This window comes from Choloepus didactylus, chromosome 22 (genome assembly GCF_015220235.1).
Source record: "Choloepus didactylus isolate mChoDid1 chromosome 22, mChoDid1.pri, whole genome shotgun sequence".
NCBI lineage: Eukaryota > Metazoa > Chordata > Mammalia > Pilosa > Megalonychidae > Choloepus > Choloepus didactylus.
Window position 1 is genome coordinate 6,137,254 of NC_051328.1, and position 20,678 is coordinate 6,157,931.

General features: G+C 49.8%; 2 protein-coding genes across 3 annotated transcripts in view; one reads left to right on the forward strand and one right to left on the reverse strand.

Moving 5' to 3' along the window:
* Positions 1 to 208: 208 nt before the first annotated feature.
* SNX20 (sorting nexin 20) lies at positions 209 to 8,916 on the reverse strand. 2 transcript variants are annotated; one of them, XM_037815695.1, is made up of 4 exons: positions 8,801 to 8,916; positions 4,966 to 5,098; positions 3,440 to 3,591; positions 209 to 2,171 (listed from the first exon to the last, which is right to left on the reverse strand). In XM_037815695.1, the coding sequence occupies exons 2-4, from the start codon at positions 5,087 to 5,089 to the stop codon at positions 1,503 to 1,505; spliced, it is 945 nt and encodes a 314-aa protein (XP_037671623.1). In that variant the 5' UTR covers positions 5,090 to 5,098; positions 8,801 to 8,916; the 3' UTR covers positions 209 to 1,502. The 2 variants fall into 2 exon arrangements, with proteins under 2 accessions (XP_037671623.1, XP_037671624.1); XM_037815696.1 differs by lacking the exon at positions 8,801 to 8,916 and having other exon boundaries at positions 3,440 to 3,693; positions 4,966 to 5,085.
* Positions 8,917 to 19,166: 10,250 nt separating this feature from the next.
* NOD2 (nucleotide binding oligomerization domain containing 2) overlaps positions 19,167 to 20,678 on the forward strand; it is a 35,761-nt gene continuing 34,249 nt past the window's right edge. The window contains exon 1 of the mRNA XM_037815694.1: positions 19,167 to 19,260. The gene's annotated coding sequence lies outside the window, so the exon portion shown is untranslated. The remainder of the gene's footprint in view (positions 19,261 to 20,678) is intronic.

The window sequence follows — 20,678 nt, forward strand, 5'->3', positions numbered from 1 at the left end:
GCAGGTTTATTCCTTGTTGATCCTACCTTGGTAGGGAGGGGGGTGTCTAACTCTGGCCTACCAATTTTTTGGTGGAATCTTCTATTAAACTCCACATCTTGGGCATTTGTGTTTCTTAGTGCATATTTGGTGCATCTTACAGTTGATAGCATTTTAGATTTAATGAAATAACTTGTAAAATTAGTATGATCTGCTTCACCCGTATAAATACAGTCACAGCTCTTTTATTTTTCCATTTAACATTTTAATTTTCCATATGTCCAACTTTTCAAGAAGTTCAAATCTCTCACTCGGAGTGTCCTTGTCCCAGAGTAAATGGGGATACTTGAGGGCTCTCTCTGTCCAAAGATTTCTAAACTGCTGTCCTGTTTCTAAACTCCAGGACACAGCTGCCTGGGGCCCTACACTCGTTGGCAAGTGCCACTGTGGACCACATTCTGGCACAGTTTAGTGAATGTTTGTCCACTGCTATGGTGTCCGCTTGCTGAGCCGGATCCATGCACAGGCTAAAGTGGGGCTACCATTAAGGTCCCCAAATTACAGCCTCTTCAGTTCACCCTAAAAGCTTGGCCACATGATCTGGGTCTGCAGTGGCTTCCAGATTCAGATACATATTGAACCCAAAGTAGCCCATTCTGTCAGCTCCAGGTCTGATGTTGAATCCAGGTCACTGGACAAGACTCCCTTCACTCTGTGGCCCTTGGTGTCCTTTCCTGACACCAGACCTCACAGAAGGGCCCTTTAATCCTTTGACGAGGTTCTACCAACATTGACCCTCAAAAGGGAAGGTGGTGAATTCTATCTCTTACTCCCCAGAGACCTCTGTTCCATCTCTCCCCAGGGCTATGTCTACATAACCCAGCAAGGCCATTCATGGGACAGTTCGTATAAATGAAAATCTACCTCTAGACAATGTGTTATATTATCCTAACTAGGGAAATTGTTGGCAACTAAATTGTTGCCAAATTGTTGGCAACAAAAGTATCAGAGAATCTTATGACATTATTGCTTGCTAGCTCAGGGTCTTCCTACCCTTCAAAGGATGATGCAAAACCCCTGCCCCGAGGGGTGGAGGGAGGCTGTCCTCGAGGATGGGTGAGCTTTTTTACGCTGAGTTGGGAAGAGTTCAATGCTCAGGATAAGGGGTGAGGCTATTTGCAGGCAATGTCCAGGTGGCAGGAGGAGAGGAAAGCCACGGCACAGCTGGAGAGGGTGTCCAAGAGAAAACAGATCAAGTTTTGCCTATGATGTGCAATGTAAACCTCTCCCCCCGGCTTCCTACAAAAACATCAGTATAGCTCTCCAGTGTTTCACGGCGCGCAAGCAGAGGCCCCCAAGGAGGCCGGGCAGCACCAGTCCTCAGTACAGATGGGGAAATGGAGGAGCAGAGAATTGGCTTGCCCAGAGTCACCCAACAAGTGAGAGCCCCCAAAGGCTCTTCCCACTAAACATGAACCCCAAATGGCCCCCGGAGCAGGGCGATCCTCCAGCCGCGCTGCGCTTCAGTACAGATACTCGCGGACGGTGAGCTCCTTCAGGGTGAAGCCCCGGGCGGCGGGCTTCCGGAGCCGGCTCTCCTCCAGTCTCTCCTGCAGCGACACGAAGTCCTTGCCCAGCGCGTAGGCCAGGCGGACCATGGCGTCCAGCAGGGGCGCGTAGTAGCGGTGGCCCTCCCGGGCCTGCAGGCGCTGCAGGGCGCGCTCCCCGGCCGCGAAGGCCTCCAGGGGCCGCTCGAGGTCGCGGTGGCACACCAGCATGGCGCACAGCGCCGGCACCAGCGCCACGGGGCAGTGGCCCGTCAGCTTCTCCTGCAGGGGCACCACGCGCACCAGCCCGTCCAGGGCCTTGGCGTACTGCCCGGCCCGCAGGCAGCCGAAGGCCTCCCGCAGCTCGGGCCGCGTGAGGAAGTCGACGAACTCGCGCGAGCGGCGCACGCAGCGGACGGCGTAGAGCAGGCTCAGGTACTCCTTGAAGGCCAGCTTGCGCTCGCAGATCATCTCCTCCGTGAAGTTCCCCGTCAGGTGCTTCTTGGGGAAGACGATGTCCTCGATCTCTTCCCGGAAAGTCTTTAGGAGGCTTTTCTGCAGCTTCTCGAAGTCTGAATAGCGCCGTTCCAGCACGGCTTTGTTGCTGTCAAAGCTCCCTGTCTGGATGACGACGATTTGGTACATCTGGGAGGCAAAGACAGAGAGCCCAGGCAGACACAAATAATGATCGTGATTTAAAACACACCCCAAAACTGGGTTATCCTTATCTGCAATTCTGTTTGAAATTGCCGTCATTATCGGCTCAGCTTCAGAAAACTAATCATGACAAAAGTCGGCTCGTGGATGACAAACACGGTGACTTGGAGGTGTCACTGGGGAGAGGGCCCAGCCACGTGACTGAGGGGCCTGGGGCCCCTCTGAGAAGGGGAGCTTGGGGCAGATCTGTGCTTTCTAAGTGCTGAACACTTGGGAGCAAGCTTAGGGGAAATCCTGGCCATGATGCGCTATTGCAAGAAAATCATTCCTTTTCGATTCTCTTCCCATGGGAATAGAGAATACTGATTCAGGACACAGACTCCAGAGCCAGAAGCCTGGGTTATAATCCCAGCCCCTCCGCTGACGAGTTGTGTGGTCTTGGCTGTTTAACTTCCCAGTTTTCTCATCTGTAAAATGAGGATAGTCGTAGTATCAAATTGGGCAAGGATTAAATGAGTGATTGCCCAGAAACTAGTTGCACACACAGCCAGCACTCTGTATTAGCTGCAGTTAATATTCTGGTTCCAATTATGTGAGGGAGAATAGTTGAGCATGGCCCTCATACAGTTTTAACATCTTCCCAAAGCAAGCTATTATTCCTTTCTAACAAGAGAGCAGCCTCCCCATTCAGAGCTTTCCACCAGCCACGGTATCCTTCTAGAATTTAATAACAACACTTAGCTTTCCTTCTGTTTATTTTTATAGTCACCTTTTCTTAATGCCATGTGATAACGGTTTTCCACTTAAGGGGCTTTCCTTTGAAATACATTTATTTAGTGTTTTTTCAAACTGATCACATTTAAAGAAAAAAATTAAGTGAATAATAATATAAATGGTACAGGGATATGACATAACCTGTGAAGAAGGGACATAGGTGACTGACGCTGGAGAACGTGGGATTATGTTATTTGTTGTTTCTTGAAGGTAGATTTTGTAGTCCCAACTGGCCTATCTCCTTTATAGGGTCAGGGACCATGATTACACAGCTCGAATCCCCAAGGTCCCTAGCCCAGTGCCAAGCACGTAGTTGGTGCTCATGAAATCTTGCTCTTTGACCATTTTCCCCAGAAGAACTCTATGAGTAAGAATATGTCAACCCATTTCATGGCTAGGAAAAACTGAGGCCCTACAGGACTTGCCCAGTGCCAGAAAGGAGGTTAAGAAAGGGGTGCCATCATCTACTGGTCTCAGCTCACCACAAACTTGGAGGTTTTCCTCTCCTCGATGCGGGCCGATGCAATCTCAAAGAGCAGTTTGACGTGCTTCCAGTGGCATTTTTCGTTCCGCCAGTACTCCTGCAGCTCCCGTGTGGTCATGCTGGAGTTGGGGCTCGGGCTGCTGTGGGCATCTGGAGATACAGCATACTAAGGATTTGCACCAGGCCAGTGCCCTTTAGAGGCGAGGGCTTGGGGAGATGGCTGGTTCTGTCTGAGATAGGGCAGCAGGATTCCTGAAGAGCACCCCCATGTCATCAGCCAGACCTCTGTGTCCAATTTGGCTACATCCACCCCACACCGACAACAATAGCCCATCATCCCAAAGTGGTCTCTTGGGTCTGAGAAGCAATGTGGTTGTGTTGCATTAACTTCCAGCCTGCACCTCATTTCATTGTGGAACCCCAAGCTCCTGGCAGGCAGGGACCATGGTTGGTTCATTTCTGCCCTCTCCAATACCCTGACTCGGTGGTTACTGTGGGAACTCCTTGAGCACATATCAGTGGATGTGGAGGCGCTACAAGGGGGTTGCATTCCTGACTTAGTTTGGCTGGCGCCTGCCCACCTCTCGTTTCCTACCCACTGTGCTTTTTCTTGCTCCCTGTCTCCTGCACATGCCTTGAATGCAATCCTATTCCTCTGCCTGGAAAACCTCTCTTGAGCCTTGGGCACCTCTGGTACTCTCAGGAAATCTTAGGATACCTCCCTGGAAAAATGCAAAATTCACATGTAGTTTTGCATTTCATTTCAAGGGGTTTTAGGTCCCAGAAGTCCTGCAAGGTCCAGCTGCATGCCACTTCCATGGCCCCTTGGCATTAGAGTAAGAGCCTCCCATATTGTTCCTATAGTCGTCTTTGTGGCATTTCAGATTACTTTTTACTGATATGTTTCCCCACCAAACTCGTTCCCCCAGTGCCCTGCATAGGGTCTGGAAAAGAGCAAGCATCAATGGGCACATCTTGAATGATTTCATGAATGAATGAATGAATGGCCAAGTGGAGATTTGTTCCAGGAGATGGTGCTATAGTAGATTCTGCCTGTTCCTGGCCATGCACTCTCAGCATTCACTGTTCTAGTACATGTTGCTGACTTCCTTCTGGAAGCACCTGTAACCCTCAGCCTGAGGGCTTGGACCATGGGATCATGCTTGGGAGCATCCCTCGGCCGATAAAGGATGGGACATGGTGGACAAATAGCCTGGTCCTTGGATGGGACAGCTCAGAGATGTTCTATACAGTCGTACAGTCATCTGCTCATCAACACACTAAATACTGGCTTTCTGCCTCCCCTTCCTGCATTCCCACCTCCCTGCCCTGCCCCCTTGGATCATCTCCCAGATAAACAACTTGCACCCAAATCCATGTCTCCGCGTCTACTTTGGGGCAACCCAAGTTAAGAGAGCCACCCAGCTAGTAGACACCGTTGCATACATTGAAGTGACCCATGTGTATACTTCAAATGTCTTCAAACCTTTAGCCCCCTGACCAAGCCCAAAGCCTTTGGCCCACCTGAGTGTTCTTTGGGTCCTGGGCATGGGAGATCTGGGCCAGCAGCTGATGCTTCCTGCTGGGTCCTTGCCGTGCACTGGGTTGTGTGATGCCCCCTCCAGCCAGGGTGCTCGGAACTTGCCATGCTGCAAGGCTGCCAGAAGAGAGAGCAGTGAGTGCCCGTTCATGTTGGGGCCCCGGTGGTTCCTGGGGAGCCTAGGATCCGTGTTGTACTCCCTGCTGGCAGGAAGTAGGGAGTGACCTCAGCCCCACGGCAGAGCCCTCCCTGCCTGCCAGCTGCTGGATCTAAACCTCTTATGGCATCTGGCGTGGTGTGGAGAGCTGGCTGAGCACTCCCAGGCCAAACCAATCCTTGTCTTATTGTTATGATCCTTACATCATCAAGTTGCTCTGAATTTTAAGTGAGGTGATTTCAAGCAAAGCTAATGGCATCTGTGATTACTGGAAAAAAGATGCTGGCTTGTCCCAATAAATGCCCCAAACCTCCATATTATATTGGATGTGTAGATGAAATCTCAGGGTTTGGAGCAGGCAGATACTGGTAGTTATCTTTCCTCTTTCTACCTACCTATCTATCTATCTATCTATCTATCTATCTATCCATCTATTATCATCTATATATACAATAATATAAATGTATATATTTATCTTTAAGCAAACATTTACTGATGGCTTTCTATACCCACTTCATACCCCCTTAGGTTCTTTACACCCACTACGTTATTTAACACCCACCAGAAGGCTATCATTACTTACCCCCGATTAACAGATAGGGAAACCGAGGTCAGCCCCAGTCATGCAGCTGGTGAGTGTGCCTAGCAAGCAAAGCCTGCTCTCTCTCAAATGCTCCTTACATGCCAGGCTGTGCGCTCTGCCCTCCTCACGGCCTCTCTCTCTAACCCAGCCTCCTTGTGTCTGAGGGACTGGTTCTATCTCCATTTGACAGCTAAGGGAACTGAGACTCAGGGTTGCCCAGTACCGAGAGCTGGCAGCTGGTGAGCAGGACGTGACCCCAGACTGGTCTGACTCCAGCAGCCTCTCCACCCTGCTCAGGGGCGAGCTGGGGAGGGGGGCAGGAGGAGCCTGTGGTCGGGGTTCACAAGAGCCCTGTTTGTGACCCGGCTCCTCGGCCAGTCGACCGGGCACCTGACAAGTCACTTAGCTGCTCTGTGCCTCAGAGTCTGATATGTGGATATCGCAGGAGAAGCCCTTCACGAGTCAGCAGACCGTGTGAAACGTTGGGTGCTGCCATCGTTACCTGCTAAGTGTTGGATGATCTGAAGAATATTTGGGAAATAAACGACTCTAAATTAAGATGTGAGTTGGAATCGAATTAAAAATGTCTGTCAAATCAGAAAAGGAAACCATTAAAAATCAGGTGCAGTCAGAAGCAGTGAGTAGGTGGGGTACCACTACAGGGTCGAGGAATAAAATAAAATGGGGGACGGCATGCAGTCCTAATGCCCAGCTTCTTTCCCCTTCATTAGGAACCTCTGTGAGCTCCTCTGACCTGCCTGTTCCAGATAATCCGCTTCTCCCTCTGTGTGGGTTTGCACCCCTCTCCCCCTGACGAAAGTCAAACGCAAATTCCCCACCCCCCACCCTTGCTTGACCAGCTGTTGTGGCTCCACTCGATCATCCCCTGGGCCACTGGAGCCCTTTGCTCCCCGCCTGCTGGGTGGGTCTCACGCCCCTGACGTGCTTCCCCGTGTGGCCCTGCGAGGCCTGCCGCTCCTGCCTGTCTGGGACCTGTGGTGACTAATAAACTTTCCTTTCATACATCTCTGTGTCACTCTTCCTCGTAATGCATGCAGGAATTCAAAGGAAGGAGGGTGCAAGTGCCCTCACCTCCTTTCTAGAAGGATCTGAGGGAGCTGCACGGGTTCGAGTCCAAGCCCCGGTCTGGGCCTCTGTGTTGACTGTGGCCTGGAGAGAGGTGGGGGCTGCAGCCTGGGCTGCCTCCCTGGGTGTGGCCAGTGCTCATCCCTGGCTCCAGGCTGAGGGCCTCCAGGAGTCGGCCTGGGCTGGGGAGAGGCGAGGCCCCCTGTGCCAGGAGCTCATGCTTTGGGGTCTGCTCCTATTGTGTCTGGTGGAAGGCATCCAGGGCAGTCTCAGGCGGCTGTGTGCCGTTGTCCAGAGGGACCACTTGCCCTCTGGAGCCCTCGATCCAACCTTACCCTTTACAGGTGGGGAAGCTGGGATGCGAGGAAGGAGTGTGGCTGGCCCAGAGCTGAGCTCATTGCAACTTGGCACCTCATCTGTCTCTGTCTCCCCTCAAGGAGTCAAGAGACACAGCCAACTGTGTCTCCTGAGGCAAATTCTTTAACGTCTCCAGGCCTCGGTTTCCCCACCTGAAGAGTGTGGCCACAAGCCCCATTCTGCTGATAAGATGATGGACAGCTAGGGATGGGTGCCCTATGTTCTAGTGGGTGCCAGGATTCTGGGTGCCCAGGGTTTCCTGGGGGGTGCTCCTGTGCTCCTTCCTCAGTCGTCTCATCTGTAAAATGGGCGATGGCCTCAATGGCTCCCAACAACTTGACCCTTTTGTGACCAGCCAGCTGGTGCCAGGTCAGAGCAGGGCACTGTTTGCCCAGGGGACCCTGTGACACCCCAGGCATGATGGCCTTGGCCGGGTGCTCCAGCAGAGACTGGGAACACTGGGCATGACACTAGGGCTTAGAAGTCAAATTTAGCAGCCAAAACCAGCTCCCTTCTGTTCTCTCTGAAGGGCTTGGCTGGCAGCCACCCATCTAAAGAGGAGTAGGAGGGAGGTAGTCGTGCATTGGTGTATCTATGGGATCTTAGGCAGCTTCCTGCCCCTTTCCAGGCCTCAGTTTCCCCATCTGTGAAATGAGGAGAGCAATCCTGTGACCCTAAAAGTTCTTTGGGGACAACCATACATGGGGTCCTGTGGACCATTCCTTGCCCCCTCCATGTCCTCTATGGCAGAGATTTCTAGGCTTCACAAGTGAACAGTAATAGTGTTACAGGTATACTTGCAAGTATTGGTACCCTTGGCCCATGGGACAGAGCAGTTTCCCAGCCCCTCCAGCACCCAGCTCTGGGTGCACGGACAGTCATTCTCCCCCTTCTTCCCTCCTGGGGGCCCCAACCACCCCCTTCCTCCCACGGTGCCATCTATGTCGAATCTTGCCCCCGATGGGCCCTGAGGGCTGCCCTTAAAGCCCATGCTGCCCTTCCGAGGGGGCTGGAGAGGACTTGGCATCGGGGCTGGGACTCCAGCAGAGTGGAATAAAGCCCCCCAGCTGCTCTGGGAGATGAAGGCCCTGGGGGCATTGGACACACCAGCTGCCCCTGATGCCCACCTCAGGAACCCTTGCCAAGGGCAGGGGCTCTCAAATGTGAGGGGCACCAGAATCCCCCAGGGGGAGGGGAGTGCAGTGGCAGGTGGCAGGGTGGGGGGAGCGAGGCTTGTTAAACAGCAGATTTCCTGCCTCCCAACACCAGAGAGTCTGATCTTCTGATCTAGCAGGTCTGGGGCTGGGCCCTGGATTCTGAGTTTCTCACAAGTGCCCCAGGGCTCTGCCGGTGCAGGGGTTCCCCAGCATCACTTTTTGAGAAACACAGGCATGGTGAATTATTGCCCAGGCCTAAGAGGGGTTGGAGACGTGCCTGGCATTTCAAAAGGAATGGAGGTGTTGGAGGGATGGGAACTTCTCCCTGCTCTGCCCCAAAGTCTAAAGAGAACCCCCCACGCAGAGGCTATGACTGTCTCGGGCCTGCCTGCCCCAACAGGTAATGAGGGAGGGACATGGGAGGAGGGTCTCAGGCCCCAGCCAGCGGAGGTCGACTGGGCCTGGGAGCAAACACTGACCTGTAGCCTCTGGGCCCTGCGTGTGTCCAGGGGTCCGGCAGGAGCGTCACATGGCCCCCTCAGCTCACCTTTCCAAGCCCCGACAAGAGTGGAGTGGCTGCCGCTTTGCTGAGTTCCTGTTTGAAAACAGGAAATGGGCTGTATGACCCACTTCTGGTCTCCAAGCCCATTGGCTGGTGCGAGGCGGTGGTCGGTTCCCAGTGACGTGCAGCCCAGGGCACTGCTGCCTCCTGTGGTCACCTGCAGGGTGGGGCAGCCAGCCTGTCCCTCAGGGCCCGAGGTAACACCCAGCATCCTGACAGCAGCTGCTGAAGCCCTTAACATTTGTAATCCCCCCTGTGAATTACACGAGATGGGGAAACTGAGGCTTGGAGCACAGAGTGGGTGAGAGGCAGGTCCAGTACCTGAAGTGGAAGGGCAGGAACGGGCTCTCAGCTCTGTTTGGTGTCTTCGCTTTGGGTGAAGCTGGGTCTGGCACTACCAACAGGAAGTACCAGGGGAGCTAACGTGATTGGCACCCATCAGTATCTGTGGCCTCTTGTTTGAGGGCAAAGGGCTGGGACAAGACAGAAGTCCCCGTGCATTTCTTCCCAACCATGATTTCAAGCTTCCTTATTAGGGGTAATTAAAGTCCTGATTCTTATTGGGTCACCTCCTTGCTTTTCTTTATACATTTACCACTTAGGAATATATCCTTAAACAATGGTGGTTTTGAATTTTATGTAAATTGAGCCATACTTGCGGTTTGCATTCTTTGGTGTCTTGCTTCTCTCATTCATTATTATGTTTATAAGCTTCATCCGTGTTATTTGTGTAGCTGGAGTTTGTTCATTGTTATCATGTAGCATTCCATCATTTGAATACATACTACTTATACTTTTTTTTTTTTCTGTTGAAGCAAATCTGGGTGGTTTCCAGTTTGAGCCATTGTGATCAATGCTCCTGGGAAAGTTCTTCAACATTTCTTGAAGTGCATGTGTTCCTCTTGAAGTGCATGTGAAATTGCTGGGTCTTAGGTATGAATAGCCTTGACCCTACTAGATTACGCCAGGCTGTTTTCCCGAGTGGCTGCACCATCTTACATTCCCACCAGCAGTGCTCACATGTCTGAGACTTCCATTTACTCCACATCCTTGCAAACACTTAGTATTGTTGGCAATTTTAATTTTAGCCATTCTGATGGGTGTGTTGAGGAATCGCATGGTAGTTTTGATTTGCTTTTCCCTAGCAACTGGGAAGAACGTTGAGCATCTTTTCATGTGTTTATTTGCCACCCTTATATCCTCTTTGGTGAAGTGTCTAGTCAAGTCCGTTGATCATTTTTGATTGCGTTCTTAATGATATGTAGGTGTCCTTTGTATAATCATTTGGGTTCCGTGCCTCTCAAAATCCTGTGGTTTGTATTTGCACTCTTTCAATGGGGTCTTTTGATGAGTAGAAATTATAACTTTAATGTACTCAACTTTACACATCTTTTCCTTTACAACCAGTGTCATACCTTGAGTCGTGGAAATTTCCCTTTATCTGTTTCATCAGAACCTCATAGGATGTTGTGAGGCTTACGATGAGTTAAGATGTACAAAGTATTAAGGCAATGCTGATATATAGTCAGCTCGGTACCAGTACTGGCATTTATTGTTATTCTAAAATTTTTAGCATTTTGCCTTTCTCATATTGGGCTCTATAGTGCACTTAGAGTAGTTTTTTGTATTGGGTGAGGCAAGGGTTCTGATTTCTTTTTGTCTGCCACGTTTACCTATTGGCTGTATTTACTGAAACACCTATTGCTCTGCTCTGTGGTGCCATCGCTGTCGTGAGAAGAGAAGCCACCCAAGTATGGACGTGTTTGTGGGCAGGATTAAGGAGAGTGGCATGCACAGTGGGCCTCTGGCCTGCTGGCCGGCAAGCCCCTCGAGGGCAGGAGCCGGAAGCATCCATCTCCGCATCGCGCCGTCCTGCAGAGGGGCTGGTGTGGCACGGAGATCTGGGCTCTGTGAGCAGTCAGGCTGCGATGCCATCTCCCCTCCCCTCTCTGGGTCGAGTCCTGCAGCTTTCCCGGTTTCTCCCCCACTCTCTGCGCTGGAATCTGGGAGACGCCAGGGCAGACCGAGCCCTTCTCTGCAGCCTGGGCCTGGCGTGAGCCTCCGCCCAGCAGGCAGGAACCGGGGGAAGAGTGTGTGGTGGCTGCCACTTCCTCTTCTGAGGGCAGGAGACGCGCTGTGGAAACCCCCTGACCTGGAGGAGGTGTTGGCCTGCGCAGGAAGGACTGGACTGGAGTAACTGGAAGCTTCCACGCTGGGTTGCCAGCCCGGTGTTGGTTTGCTCTGCCACACAAAGCACTCTTTGTGGAAGAGAACAGGTAAGTGTGGGCAAAGGCCACTGTCACGGGCTTAGGAGAGGGCAGCCCCCCAACCCCTCACTGCAGTACTGACGTCAGGTGGCGAGGAGGAGGTGGCGCGGGACACTGGGGAGGCAAGAAGGGGAAAAGCGGGCCTCCTCTAGCATTCAGCGTCAGAGCATGTGTCTCCCCTCCTTGACTCCTTTGTGGCTTCCTACCCCACTCAGAGTAAATCCCAAACTCCTACTGGGCCTACAAGGCTCTCCATGACTTGCCTCCCTTCCTGGCCTCATTCTGTGGCCCTCCCGGCATCACTTTCTGCTCCCCAGCCCTCCCGGCCTGCTCTCTGTGGCTTGGACATGCCCCCTGGCCTTTGCACTTGCAGCTCCTTCAGCTGCGATGCCCTCTCCTAGGGCTGTGGCTGGCCCTTTCTCATCGTTTGACTTGAAGCCTCCTAGTCTCTGTTCCGAGCAGCCTTCTCCCTGACCCTCTGTCAAGATCCGCTGTTGTTCTGTTTGTTTGTTTACTTGTTTATTGCCTGTCTAAACACTGTGATGTCAGGGACTTTGTTTTGGTGTTCTATCCCCAGCACCTCGCACAGTGCACCCAATGCAGTGGGTGCTGGAGAAGCACTTGCAATATGACTGAGTGACTGAGAGGGTGATGGAGAGAAGGGGCCATCTGGGTTTTGGCCTTGGCTCAGCCCCGACTCACTGTGTGACCCTGGGTAGGCCACTGACCTTCTCTGAATTTTGTTTCCCTAATTGAAACATGAGATTAAATTAAGCCCCCGTCACTCCGCCACCCCCCAGCACCAAAGCCTTCCTGGGCCAAGCACTGGGCCCAAGGCTGAGGGTGGCAACAATCAAGGGGTACCCTGAGCCCTCAAGAACACACCTTATGGGAAGACAGTACCGGAGCATGAGCAGACACGGAAGACCACCTAGGGTGACGGCAAATGAGAGCACAGGCTTGCTGCTCCTTGGCAGCTCAGAACACCCATAGAGTTCCAAAGCGGGGGCAGTGGAGGAAGCCTTGGTAGAAGAGGTGGGCATTGAAGGGTGGGCAAGGCCCGCAAAAGAGGTAGAGAAGCATCTGGGCTCAAGTCGCAGCTCCACCATCTCATAGCTGGGGCACCTTAAGGAAATTATTTAACCCCTTGGAACCTCAGTTTCCTCATTTTGAGAGTGGTGACAAAGACCAGACCAATCCCATAAAGGTGTTGCTGGATAGGATCACACGAAGGGTGGGTGTAAAGTGCCTAGCATACAGTAAATGTTTAATATATGCTAACATTCGTTTTAATGAGTGCCTGGTACTTACTCTGTGCCAGGAATTACGCCAAAGCCCAATATATGTATCCCTCCTGATGTGATCCTAAGAAGCTGCCATTCCCACTTAAAACAGTTAGGGAAACTGAGGTCAAGAGAGGTTAGTAACTTGCCCAAGGGCATTCAGCTAAAAAGGAACAGAACTGGGATTCAAATCCAGGGTGGCTTGAGTCTAAACTCCCTGCTGTCTCGCCCTGTTGCCTTCCACTGGGGCTCAGAGTAAACAGAAGGCACAGGCGGGAGTAGCAGGAGCTGTGAGGAGGTTGTGCAGCTGAGTGGATGTGGAAGCAGGGGTGGTAGGACAGCCATTCATTCATTGATTCATTGGGCCTGCTTGCGGAAAGGTTTGGACTCGGGTCGGTGAGGGGCAGGGGAGAAGCCCATGGAGAGCTGCTTGGAGCAGGGGACCAGCATAGAAACTGTCGCCTGGACAAGTCCAGGGAACCCACCTGTCAGCAGCCAGTAGCACCCATCAGGGTCCTTTCAGCCTGTGTCTGCATGAGACGGTCCTAGCTCCCTGGGGTAGCCCTTGGGCACAGGTAGCTGGCGCAATTGATTCTCCCGTCATTCTCTGCAGCCCGGAGAATTTTCAATGTCACAGCCCAGAAGGTGTCTCAACGAGGAAAGGCTCAGGCCTGGGGCCTCCTGGGGACTTTATCCCCTTGACACTCTGTGCACTACCTGGCTGGTGACCAGGCCAGGGCAGTCGGGTACAGAAACGTCACTGGGGCCTCCCCACTGCCTGCCTTTGGCATAGGACCCAGCAGACTGGGAGATGGTAATAGATGCTCCTTAACTCATTGAAAAGAAACCTTTTAAAACTTATTTTTATATAAATAATATACTTTATTAGGAAATACAAGTCAGCAAAAGAGAATTGAAACAGTCTACTTATAATCCAATCATAAATTTTGAAGGATAGTCTTTTGACTTTTTCAATGCACATGTTTATAGATTTCATTACAGACATAGAAGCATGCTGCACAGAATGTTTTTTCAACCCATTTTTTTTTGTATTGAGATATAATTCTTATACCATAAAACTCATCCTTTTAAAGTATACAGTTCAGTGGTTTTTAGTATATTCACAAGGCTGTGTAATCATCGCTATTATCTAATTCCAGAACATTTCATCATCCCCAAAAGAAACCCCATACCTATTGGCAGTCACTCCCCATCTCCCCCTCCCTCTAGCCCCTGGCAACATCTAATCTACTTTCTGTCTTGATGGACCTGCCTATTCCAGATATTTCATAGATATGGACCATACAATATGCAGCTTTTGGTGTCTAACTTCTTTCACTTAGTGTAATGTCTTCAAGGTTCATCCCCTACATTGCATGTATCAGAACTCCATTGCTTTTTACGGCCAAATAATATTCCATTGCATGGACATATAGCACATTGTTTATCCATTCACCAGTTGATGGACAATTGAGTTGTTTCCAGTTTTTGGCTACCATGAATAATGCTGCTGTGAACATTCATGTATCAGTTTTTGTGTTAAGATGTTTTCAATTCTCTTGAGTATATACTTAGAAGCGTGTTGCCTGGTCATTGATAAGTATATGTTTAACTTTTTGAGGAACTACCAAACTGTTTTTCCAAAGTGGCCGCACCATTTTACATTCCCACCAGCAATTTATGAAGGTTTCAGCTTTTCTACCTCCTTGCCCACATTTGTTATTATCTGTGTTTTTAGCAATCAGTAACCTACTGGATATGGAGTGGTTATCTCATGTGGTTTTGATTTGCAGTTTCCTAATGACTAACGATGTGGAACATCTTTTCGTGTGTTTATTGGCCATTTGTATATCTTTTTTGTTTTTGAGGAACACCCATTAAAATCCTTGGTCCATTTAAAAAAAATCGGGTTGTTTGTCAAATATTGTTGCATGGTAAGAGTTCTTTAATCTAGATACTAGACCATTATCAGATATATGATTTGCAAATATTTTCTCTCCTTCTGTGGGTTATCGTTTTTCTTTTAAATAACTTTATTTATCAAAAAAATTTTCCAAACAAAACAAAGCAAAGGAATAGGAAAAATAAGTATCCTGAAATAACTTCATTGCTTCCAATATGCTTCTGCATACCACAAGAAAATTAACGAACCATAGTCATTCCTGAGCATTCCCATATCATTAAGATTACCCTCAATTTCTTATCTGTTCTTATTAGATTGTCGTTCCTTATCTTTTGACATTCTTGACAGTGTCTTTTGTTTTTTCTTGGGTTGTTGTGCTTTAGGTGTTATATCTGAGAAACCATTGCCTCATCCAAAGTCATGAAAGTTTGCTCCTACTTTTTCCGCTAAGAATTTTCTGGCTTTAGCTCTTCTATTTAGGTCCTCGATCCATTTTCAATTACTGTTTGTCGCTGGTGTGAGGTAGGGGCCCAACTTCATCCTTCTGTATGTGGCCATCCAGCATCATTTGGTGAAAAGACAAAATCTTTCCCCACTGAATATTTTGACATCGTTTTCAAAAAGCAACCCATTAAAAATTTGATATTATATTATGGGCATCTTTCCATGCTAATGAACATATATTTATAGCATCTTGTAAAAATAAAGCTTTATTCTAAGTATGTGGGGCCATAAGTTCCTACAACCTCATTATGGAGTATGTATTTGGAAAATCCAAGAGCAGACATGAATGGACACTTGCACACTGGTGTTTATGGAGGCAGGATTCATGATTTGCAATGGGTGGAGGTGGCCTAAGGGTACAATGACTGAGGAACAGAATGGTGAACTGTGGTGCATGCATACAATGGAACACTGAGCAACTACGAGAAGGAGTGAAGCTATGAGACATGCAATGAGGTGAATGGATCCTGTAGACAGCATGTTGAGTGAAGTACACCAGAAACCAAGGCAAATGCTATAATGCCTCACCAATATGGACTTACTACAATGTGTAAACTCAGAATTAAATCTTAGAGCACAGCCTAACAGGGAAATGATTATTGTAATGGTCCCTAGATTGTAAGCTCTTACAGCAGTCAAATCTATTCCTGAATTGTAATGACCATCTCCAAACTCTGAGATGTTGATCCCTTAATGTATAACCTGATTGGTCTCTGGAACATGGGGTATCTGTGTGACACCTGAAACTCAAAGCTAGAGCTCGGCAGATATGAATATCAGTATTAACACATACAGCAACTCTTAAAAAAAAAAGCTGAAATAGAGCCCGGACTTCAATTAGACATATGAATAAAGCAGATCTGGTTAAGACTAGAGCAAATCAGGCCAAAGGGTAATGGTTGAAACTGACTGTGTTCAAACTTCAACTTCCATGTGAGACCAAGGGAAGAAATATTTATTTGGGGTCAGATCTATATTTTCTAAACCATATAACTTCTACAGTCAGTTTGTTCAAACACTGCAATTACATGGAACTTTGAATAGAAAGTGAGCTATGGTAGGTCTGTGTACATTAGAATGAAATAGCAACACATCCTAAAGAAATTTGGGTGAAGAATAAAAATACAGATTCAAGGCCCCCCTGAAGTGCAGAGGTGTTGGACTGCCTCACCTGGATTGTTGCTGATGTTCTCACAAACATTGGGGACTGACGGCTTGACATACTGAGCCCTCTATCTTGGGGCTGGCCCCTATGAAGCTTGTTACTGTGAAGGAGAGGCTAACCCTGCTTATAACTGTGCCTAAGAGTCTCCCCCTGAGTGCCTCTTTGTTGCTCAGATGTGGCCCTCCCTCTCTAACTAAGCCACCTTGGCTGGTGATCTTGCTGCCCTCCCCTCTACGTGGGACCTGACTCCCAGGGGTGTAAATCTCCCTGGCAATGCAGGATATGACTCCCGGGGATGAATCTGGACCTGGCATCACGGGATTGCGAACATCTTCTTGACCAAAAGGGAGATGCAAAATGAAACAAAATAAAGCTTCAGTGGCTGACAACAACCACGTGAGTGAGCTTGTATGTGGATCCACCCCCAGCTGAGTCTCAAGATGATCATAGCCTCAGCCAGCAACTTTCAGTCTTATTAGTCAGTGGGGCTAGAAGAGCCAGCTAAGCCACACCCATATTCCTGACACACAGAAACTGTGAGATAATGAATGCTATTGTACTAAAAAAAAAAAAAAGCTTCAGTGGTTGAGAGATTTCAAATGGAGTCGAGAGGTCACTCTGGTGGACATTCTTATGCACTATATAGATAACACTTTTTAGGTTTTAATATATTGGAATAGCTAGAAGTAAATACCTGAAACTACCAAACTCCAACCCAGTAGCCTTGACTCTTGAAGACGATTATATAACAATGTAGCTTACAAGGGGTGACAGTGTGATTGTGAAAACCCTGTGGATTGCACTCCCTTTATCCAGTGTATGGATGGATGAGTCCCCATTTTTCTACTCTCCCTTAAATGAAAAATAGGGTGGGATGGGGGGGGTGTGATTTGGGTGTTCTTTTTTTTATGTTTATTTTTTATTCTGATTCTGATTCTTTCTGGTATAAGGAAAATGTTCAAAAATAGATTGGGGTGATGAATGCACAACTATAAGATGGTACTGTGAACAGTTGATTGTACCCATGGATAATTGTATGGTATGTGAATATACCTCAATAAAACTGAATTTAAAAAATAACAAAAAAAAGCTTTATTGAAATCTAAAGGAAAGTGCAAACATCATAAGTGTTTAGTTTGATGAATTTTCACAAAGTATTCATACCTGTGTAACTCAGACCAAAATATAGAATATTACTTGCACCCCAGAAGCCCCCTTCGTACCCCTTCTTCGTCACTACCTCCACTCAATGGTAACCTTTATCCTGGCCCCTATCACTTAGTTTCACTTGCTTCTGAACTTTATATAAAGGATAGCAGATGGCAAGTATGCTTTTGCACATGGCTTCTGCCACTCAACATTATGTCTGTGAGATTCATCAGTATTTTTGTGTGTTGCAGTAGTTCATTCATTGTTATTATTAGAATTACTACATCATTTTAGGACAGTCACACAAATATTTATTGCTTACCAGGTCCTGTTCTAGACTCTGGAATGAAGTAATGAATGAGACAGAAGGGTCTGTGTTTCCCTGGAGCTCATGTCCTAACTGGGAGAGACTGACAAAGAAAATAAATAGAATATAAAGTATGTTACGGAGAAAAATACAAAATAATGCAGGGAAAAGGATGGGGGAGTTTGCAATCGTGCCCAAGAGATCCAGGGAAGGCATCAATGAGGAAGTCATATTTCACCAAAGACCTGAAAGAGGTGGAGGAGGGAGCCATGGGGATGTTAGAGGAAGAGCATTCCAGCAGCGGAAACAGCAAAGGCATAGACCGGGGGTGGTAGTGGGTCTGGCATATCCCAGCAATGGCCAGGAGGCCTACATGGCCGGAGTAGAGTGAGTGAGGGAAGGAGGGATAGGAGAGGGCACAGGGTGCCAAACAGTGTCAGTAAGGACTTGGCTTTTGTTCTGAACAAGATGGAGCCATTGGAGGGGTTTGAGCAGAAGACGGACATAATTTGACCCCCCTCCTCACTTTTTTTTTTTTTTTTTAACAGACTATGGTTGCTGTATTGAAGAGAGACTATAGTTGCAGCCATGGAGCTCTTGCCATAATCCAAGGGAGAGACGATGGTGATTTGGACCTAAGTGGTCATGGTGGACATGGTAAGAAGCAGCTGCATTCTTTTTACATTTTGAAAGTCAAACTGAATAATTTGCGCTTAGTTGTTGCGTGGGGAGGGGGTAGGAGAGAAGGCATGGCGATTGAGATCTCCAGGTTTAAATGCTCTGCAGTTTTCCTAAGCCATCTAGGATTGGACATCTAGGAGATTTCCAGCCTTTCACTGTTATAGACAACCTTGTGGGTAGATCTGTCCCCCATCTGGAATGGTTTTCTTGGAGGTAGATTTAGTCCTTCTGATGCAGCAAGCGCCACCTGTGCAGGTATTTACATGGGAGCAGTGCAGGGCAGTGGTTAGAACACACACTTTGGTGTCAGACACCTTGGGGGCAGGTCCTGGCTCTGCTGTCATGACTTTGAAATTTGGGGCAGGAGAAACTGTGCCTCAGTTTCTCAACCTGAAAATTAGGAATAATAATAGTCAGTTCTCTCTGCGAATCAATGTAAAGCCTGGTACACCGGAAGTATGATACACAGTACATGTTATTTTCTTTATTTTTCTTGAAACTGACTTCACTTAAAAAAAAAAAAGGTACAAGTGTTTTAAAAGGAACATAGATATTAATACCTTAAAGGGCAAAGTGGTGTCACTTTCTCTGAAGAATAGGAAATAAAAAAATGAATTTAATGGAAACAAAACCGTGCTATTAGATTCTAGTTAAACTGATTTACTTGTTCCCCAAAGGGTGTCTGGGTTAACGTGGCACCAACAGGATGTCACCGCGTGTGCGAGTGTGGCTATGTTTTGGGGGGGTGTGTCCCTAGGGCCTCCTCTCCGGACCCCTCCTGGTTCAAATGTGGCCCAGGGAGGAGCACACCCCGACCAAGGTCAACAGCAAGCGCCGCGCAGCCCAGCCCTGCCGGCAGCCCCTGGCCCCGTTCCTGCCGGCCCTCGCGGCCACGCTCGGGTCCCGGGTGAGCTCCGCCGTCCGGGGCGCGGCGCGGGGGTGTGGCCCGCCTGGGCGCGCAGGGCGCGGGGCGGGGTGCCGCGCTGTGGGGCCGCCCCGGGGCGGGGACACGGCGGGACGGAGCCGCACGCAAGCGCGGCGGGAGCCCGAGCTGGAGCCGGAGGCCGGAGACGCGTCCCGGGCCGGGGCCGAGGATTCGGGGCGCCGGCGGCTCGGCGGTGAGTGCTCGCTCCGGGCGCGAGGCGTGCGCTCAGCAGCGCCCGGGCGGCGGGGAGAAGAGCGTGGGCGCCGAGGGTCTCGCCCCCGGCATTCGGACGCCTGGCTTCAGAGCCATTCTGGATTTGGGGAGGGTCTGCCTCGGTTTCCCCTTGGGGACAGTCGGGGCCATAAATGAGGGGCAGAGGAAAGGGGCTGTTTCGAGGTTGGGGAGTCCCCTGGCGGGTTGTGGCTACCGAGGCTGAGACTCCGGGCTGAGACCCACAGACCCCAGGATCCCTTGACATCTGGAGAGAGGGCTGTGACTTGGGGGTCACCAGGGCTGTGGGGGCAGAACCTTCAGGTTGTGAAGTCCTGAGGCTGGGAGTGGGGAGACCAGAGTGCCAGGGACTCAGCCGGGGCCACCCCTTGCGGAGGCCCTTCTTCTCTGTGGACTGCAGTTTCTCCATCTTCGCCATACCTGTTAGTGGGTGGGTGTAGGCGGGAGAGTGCCTGGATGACGTCCAGCCCCGCTCTGGCCCTGTAACTTTTCAGGGAGTCTCCTGCTTCCTAGTTTTTCCTGTTCACCCCCCATCTCCTGCCCAGCACCACGTCCGCCAAGCCATTCACCCTCCTCCCTGCCCCCTGGGTTGGTGGAACAGCTTTCTGCTCCCCCAGGTCCCCTTGGGCAGGGCTCATGGCTAGACCCCTGGCTCTGAGGTTGCCCTTGCCTCTCTCCCCTTTTTTGGAGCCCTTTGGCTTCTCCCTGCCCGTGGCCTCAGTTTCCCCAGAAGATGTGGCCTGGCTTCCTGTAGGGTCCTTGTTCCTTGGCGGGGAAAGCCTGTCCTGCCACCCCTCCCCTGGTCCCTGGTGAAGATCAGAGTGCCATTCCCACAGCCTCTGCTGCCTTGTCCCGATCACTCTGTCGGGGCCACCCGGGGTCCCTGAGTTTGCTGGTGACTTAAGGCCCCTTTTGCCTCTCTGCACGTAGGGATCTGAAGCTGGAAGGAACCTCCTCTAGCCCTCCTCCTCCCACCCAGTGCAGAATCCCTGCTGGGTGCTGGCCTAGCCGCTCTTGCATATGCCTGGTGACAGGGATCTCATTACTTAGGAGTCCTGCAGTTCTCATTGCGCTCAGCTAAAGCCTGTGGTTCCACTTTTACCTGCTGGAGCCATGAGGAGGAAATTCTTTTCTTTATTCAAAAAATCCTGATTGATGCATCGGATGAGACACTGGGGATACAGTAGTGAAGAAAACAGACAAAATTTCCTGCCTTCATGGGGTTTGCATTCTTGAAAGGAGTCAGACAGTAATCAAATAAGTACATGCATAGTGTGTCAGGTGCTGAGGAGTGTGCCATGGGGAAGAAGAAAGCAGGGAAGGTTGATGGGGGTCCGAGGGTGGAGTACTGCAGTTTTATGTAGCCTAGTCAGGGAAGGC

Excerpts from the sequence above, each read along its gene's own strand:
- SNX20 (XM_037815695.1), bottom strand. The coding sequence starts at position 5,089 with ATGGCAAGTTCCGAGCACCCTGGCTGGAGGGGGCATCACACAACCCAG. Across the intron at positions 3,592-4,965 it reads AGGACCCAAAGAACACTCAG|ATGCCCACAGCAGCCCGAGC; the intron begins GTGGGCCAAAGG and ends CTGTATCTCCAG. Across the intron at positions 2,172-3,439 it reads GGAAAACCTCCAAGTTTGTG|ATGTACCAAATCGTCGTCAT; the intron begins GTGAGCTGAGAC and ends TTTGCCTCCCAG.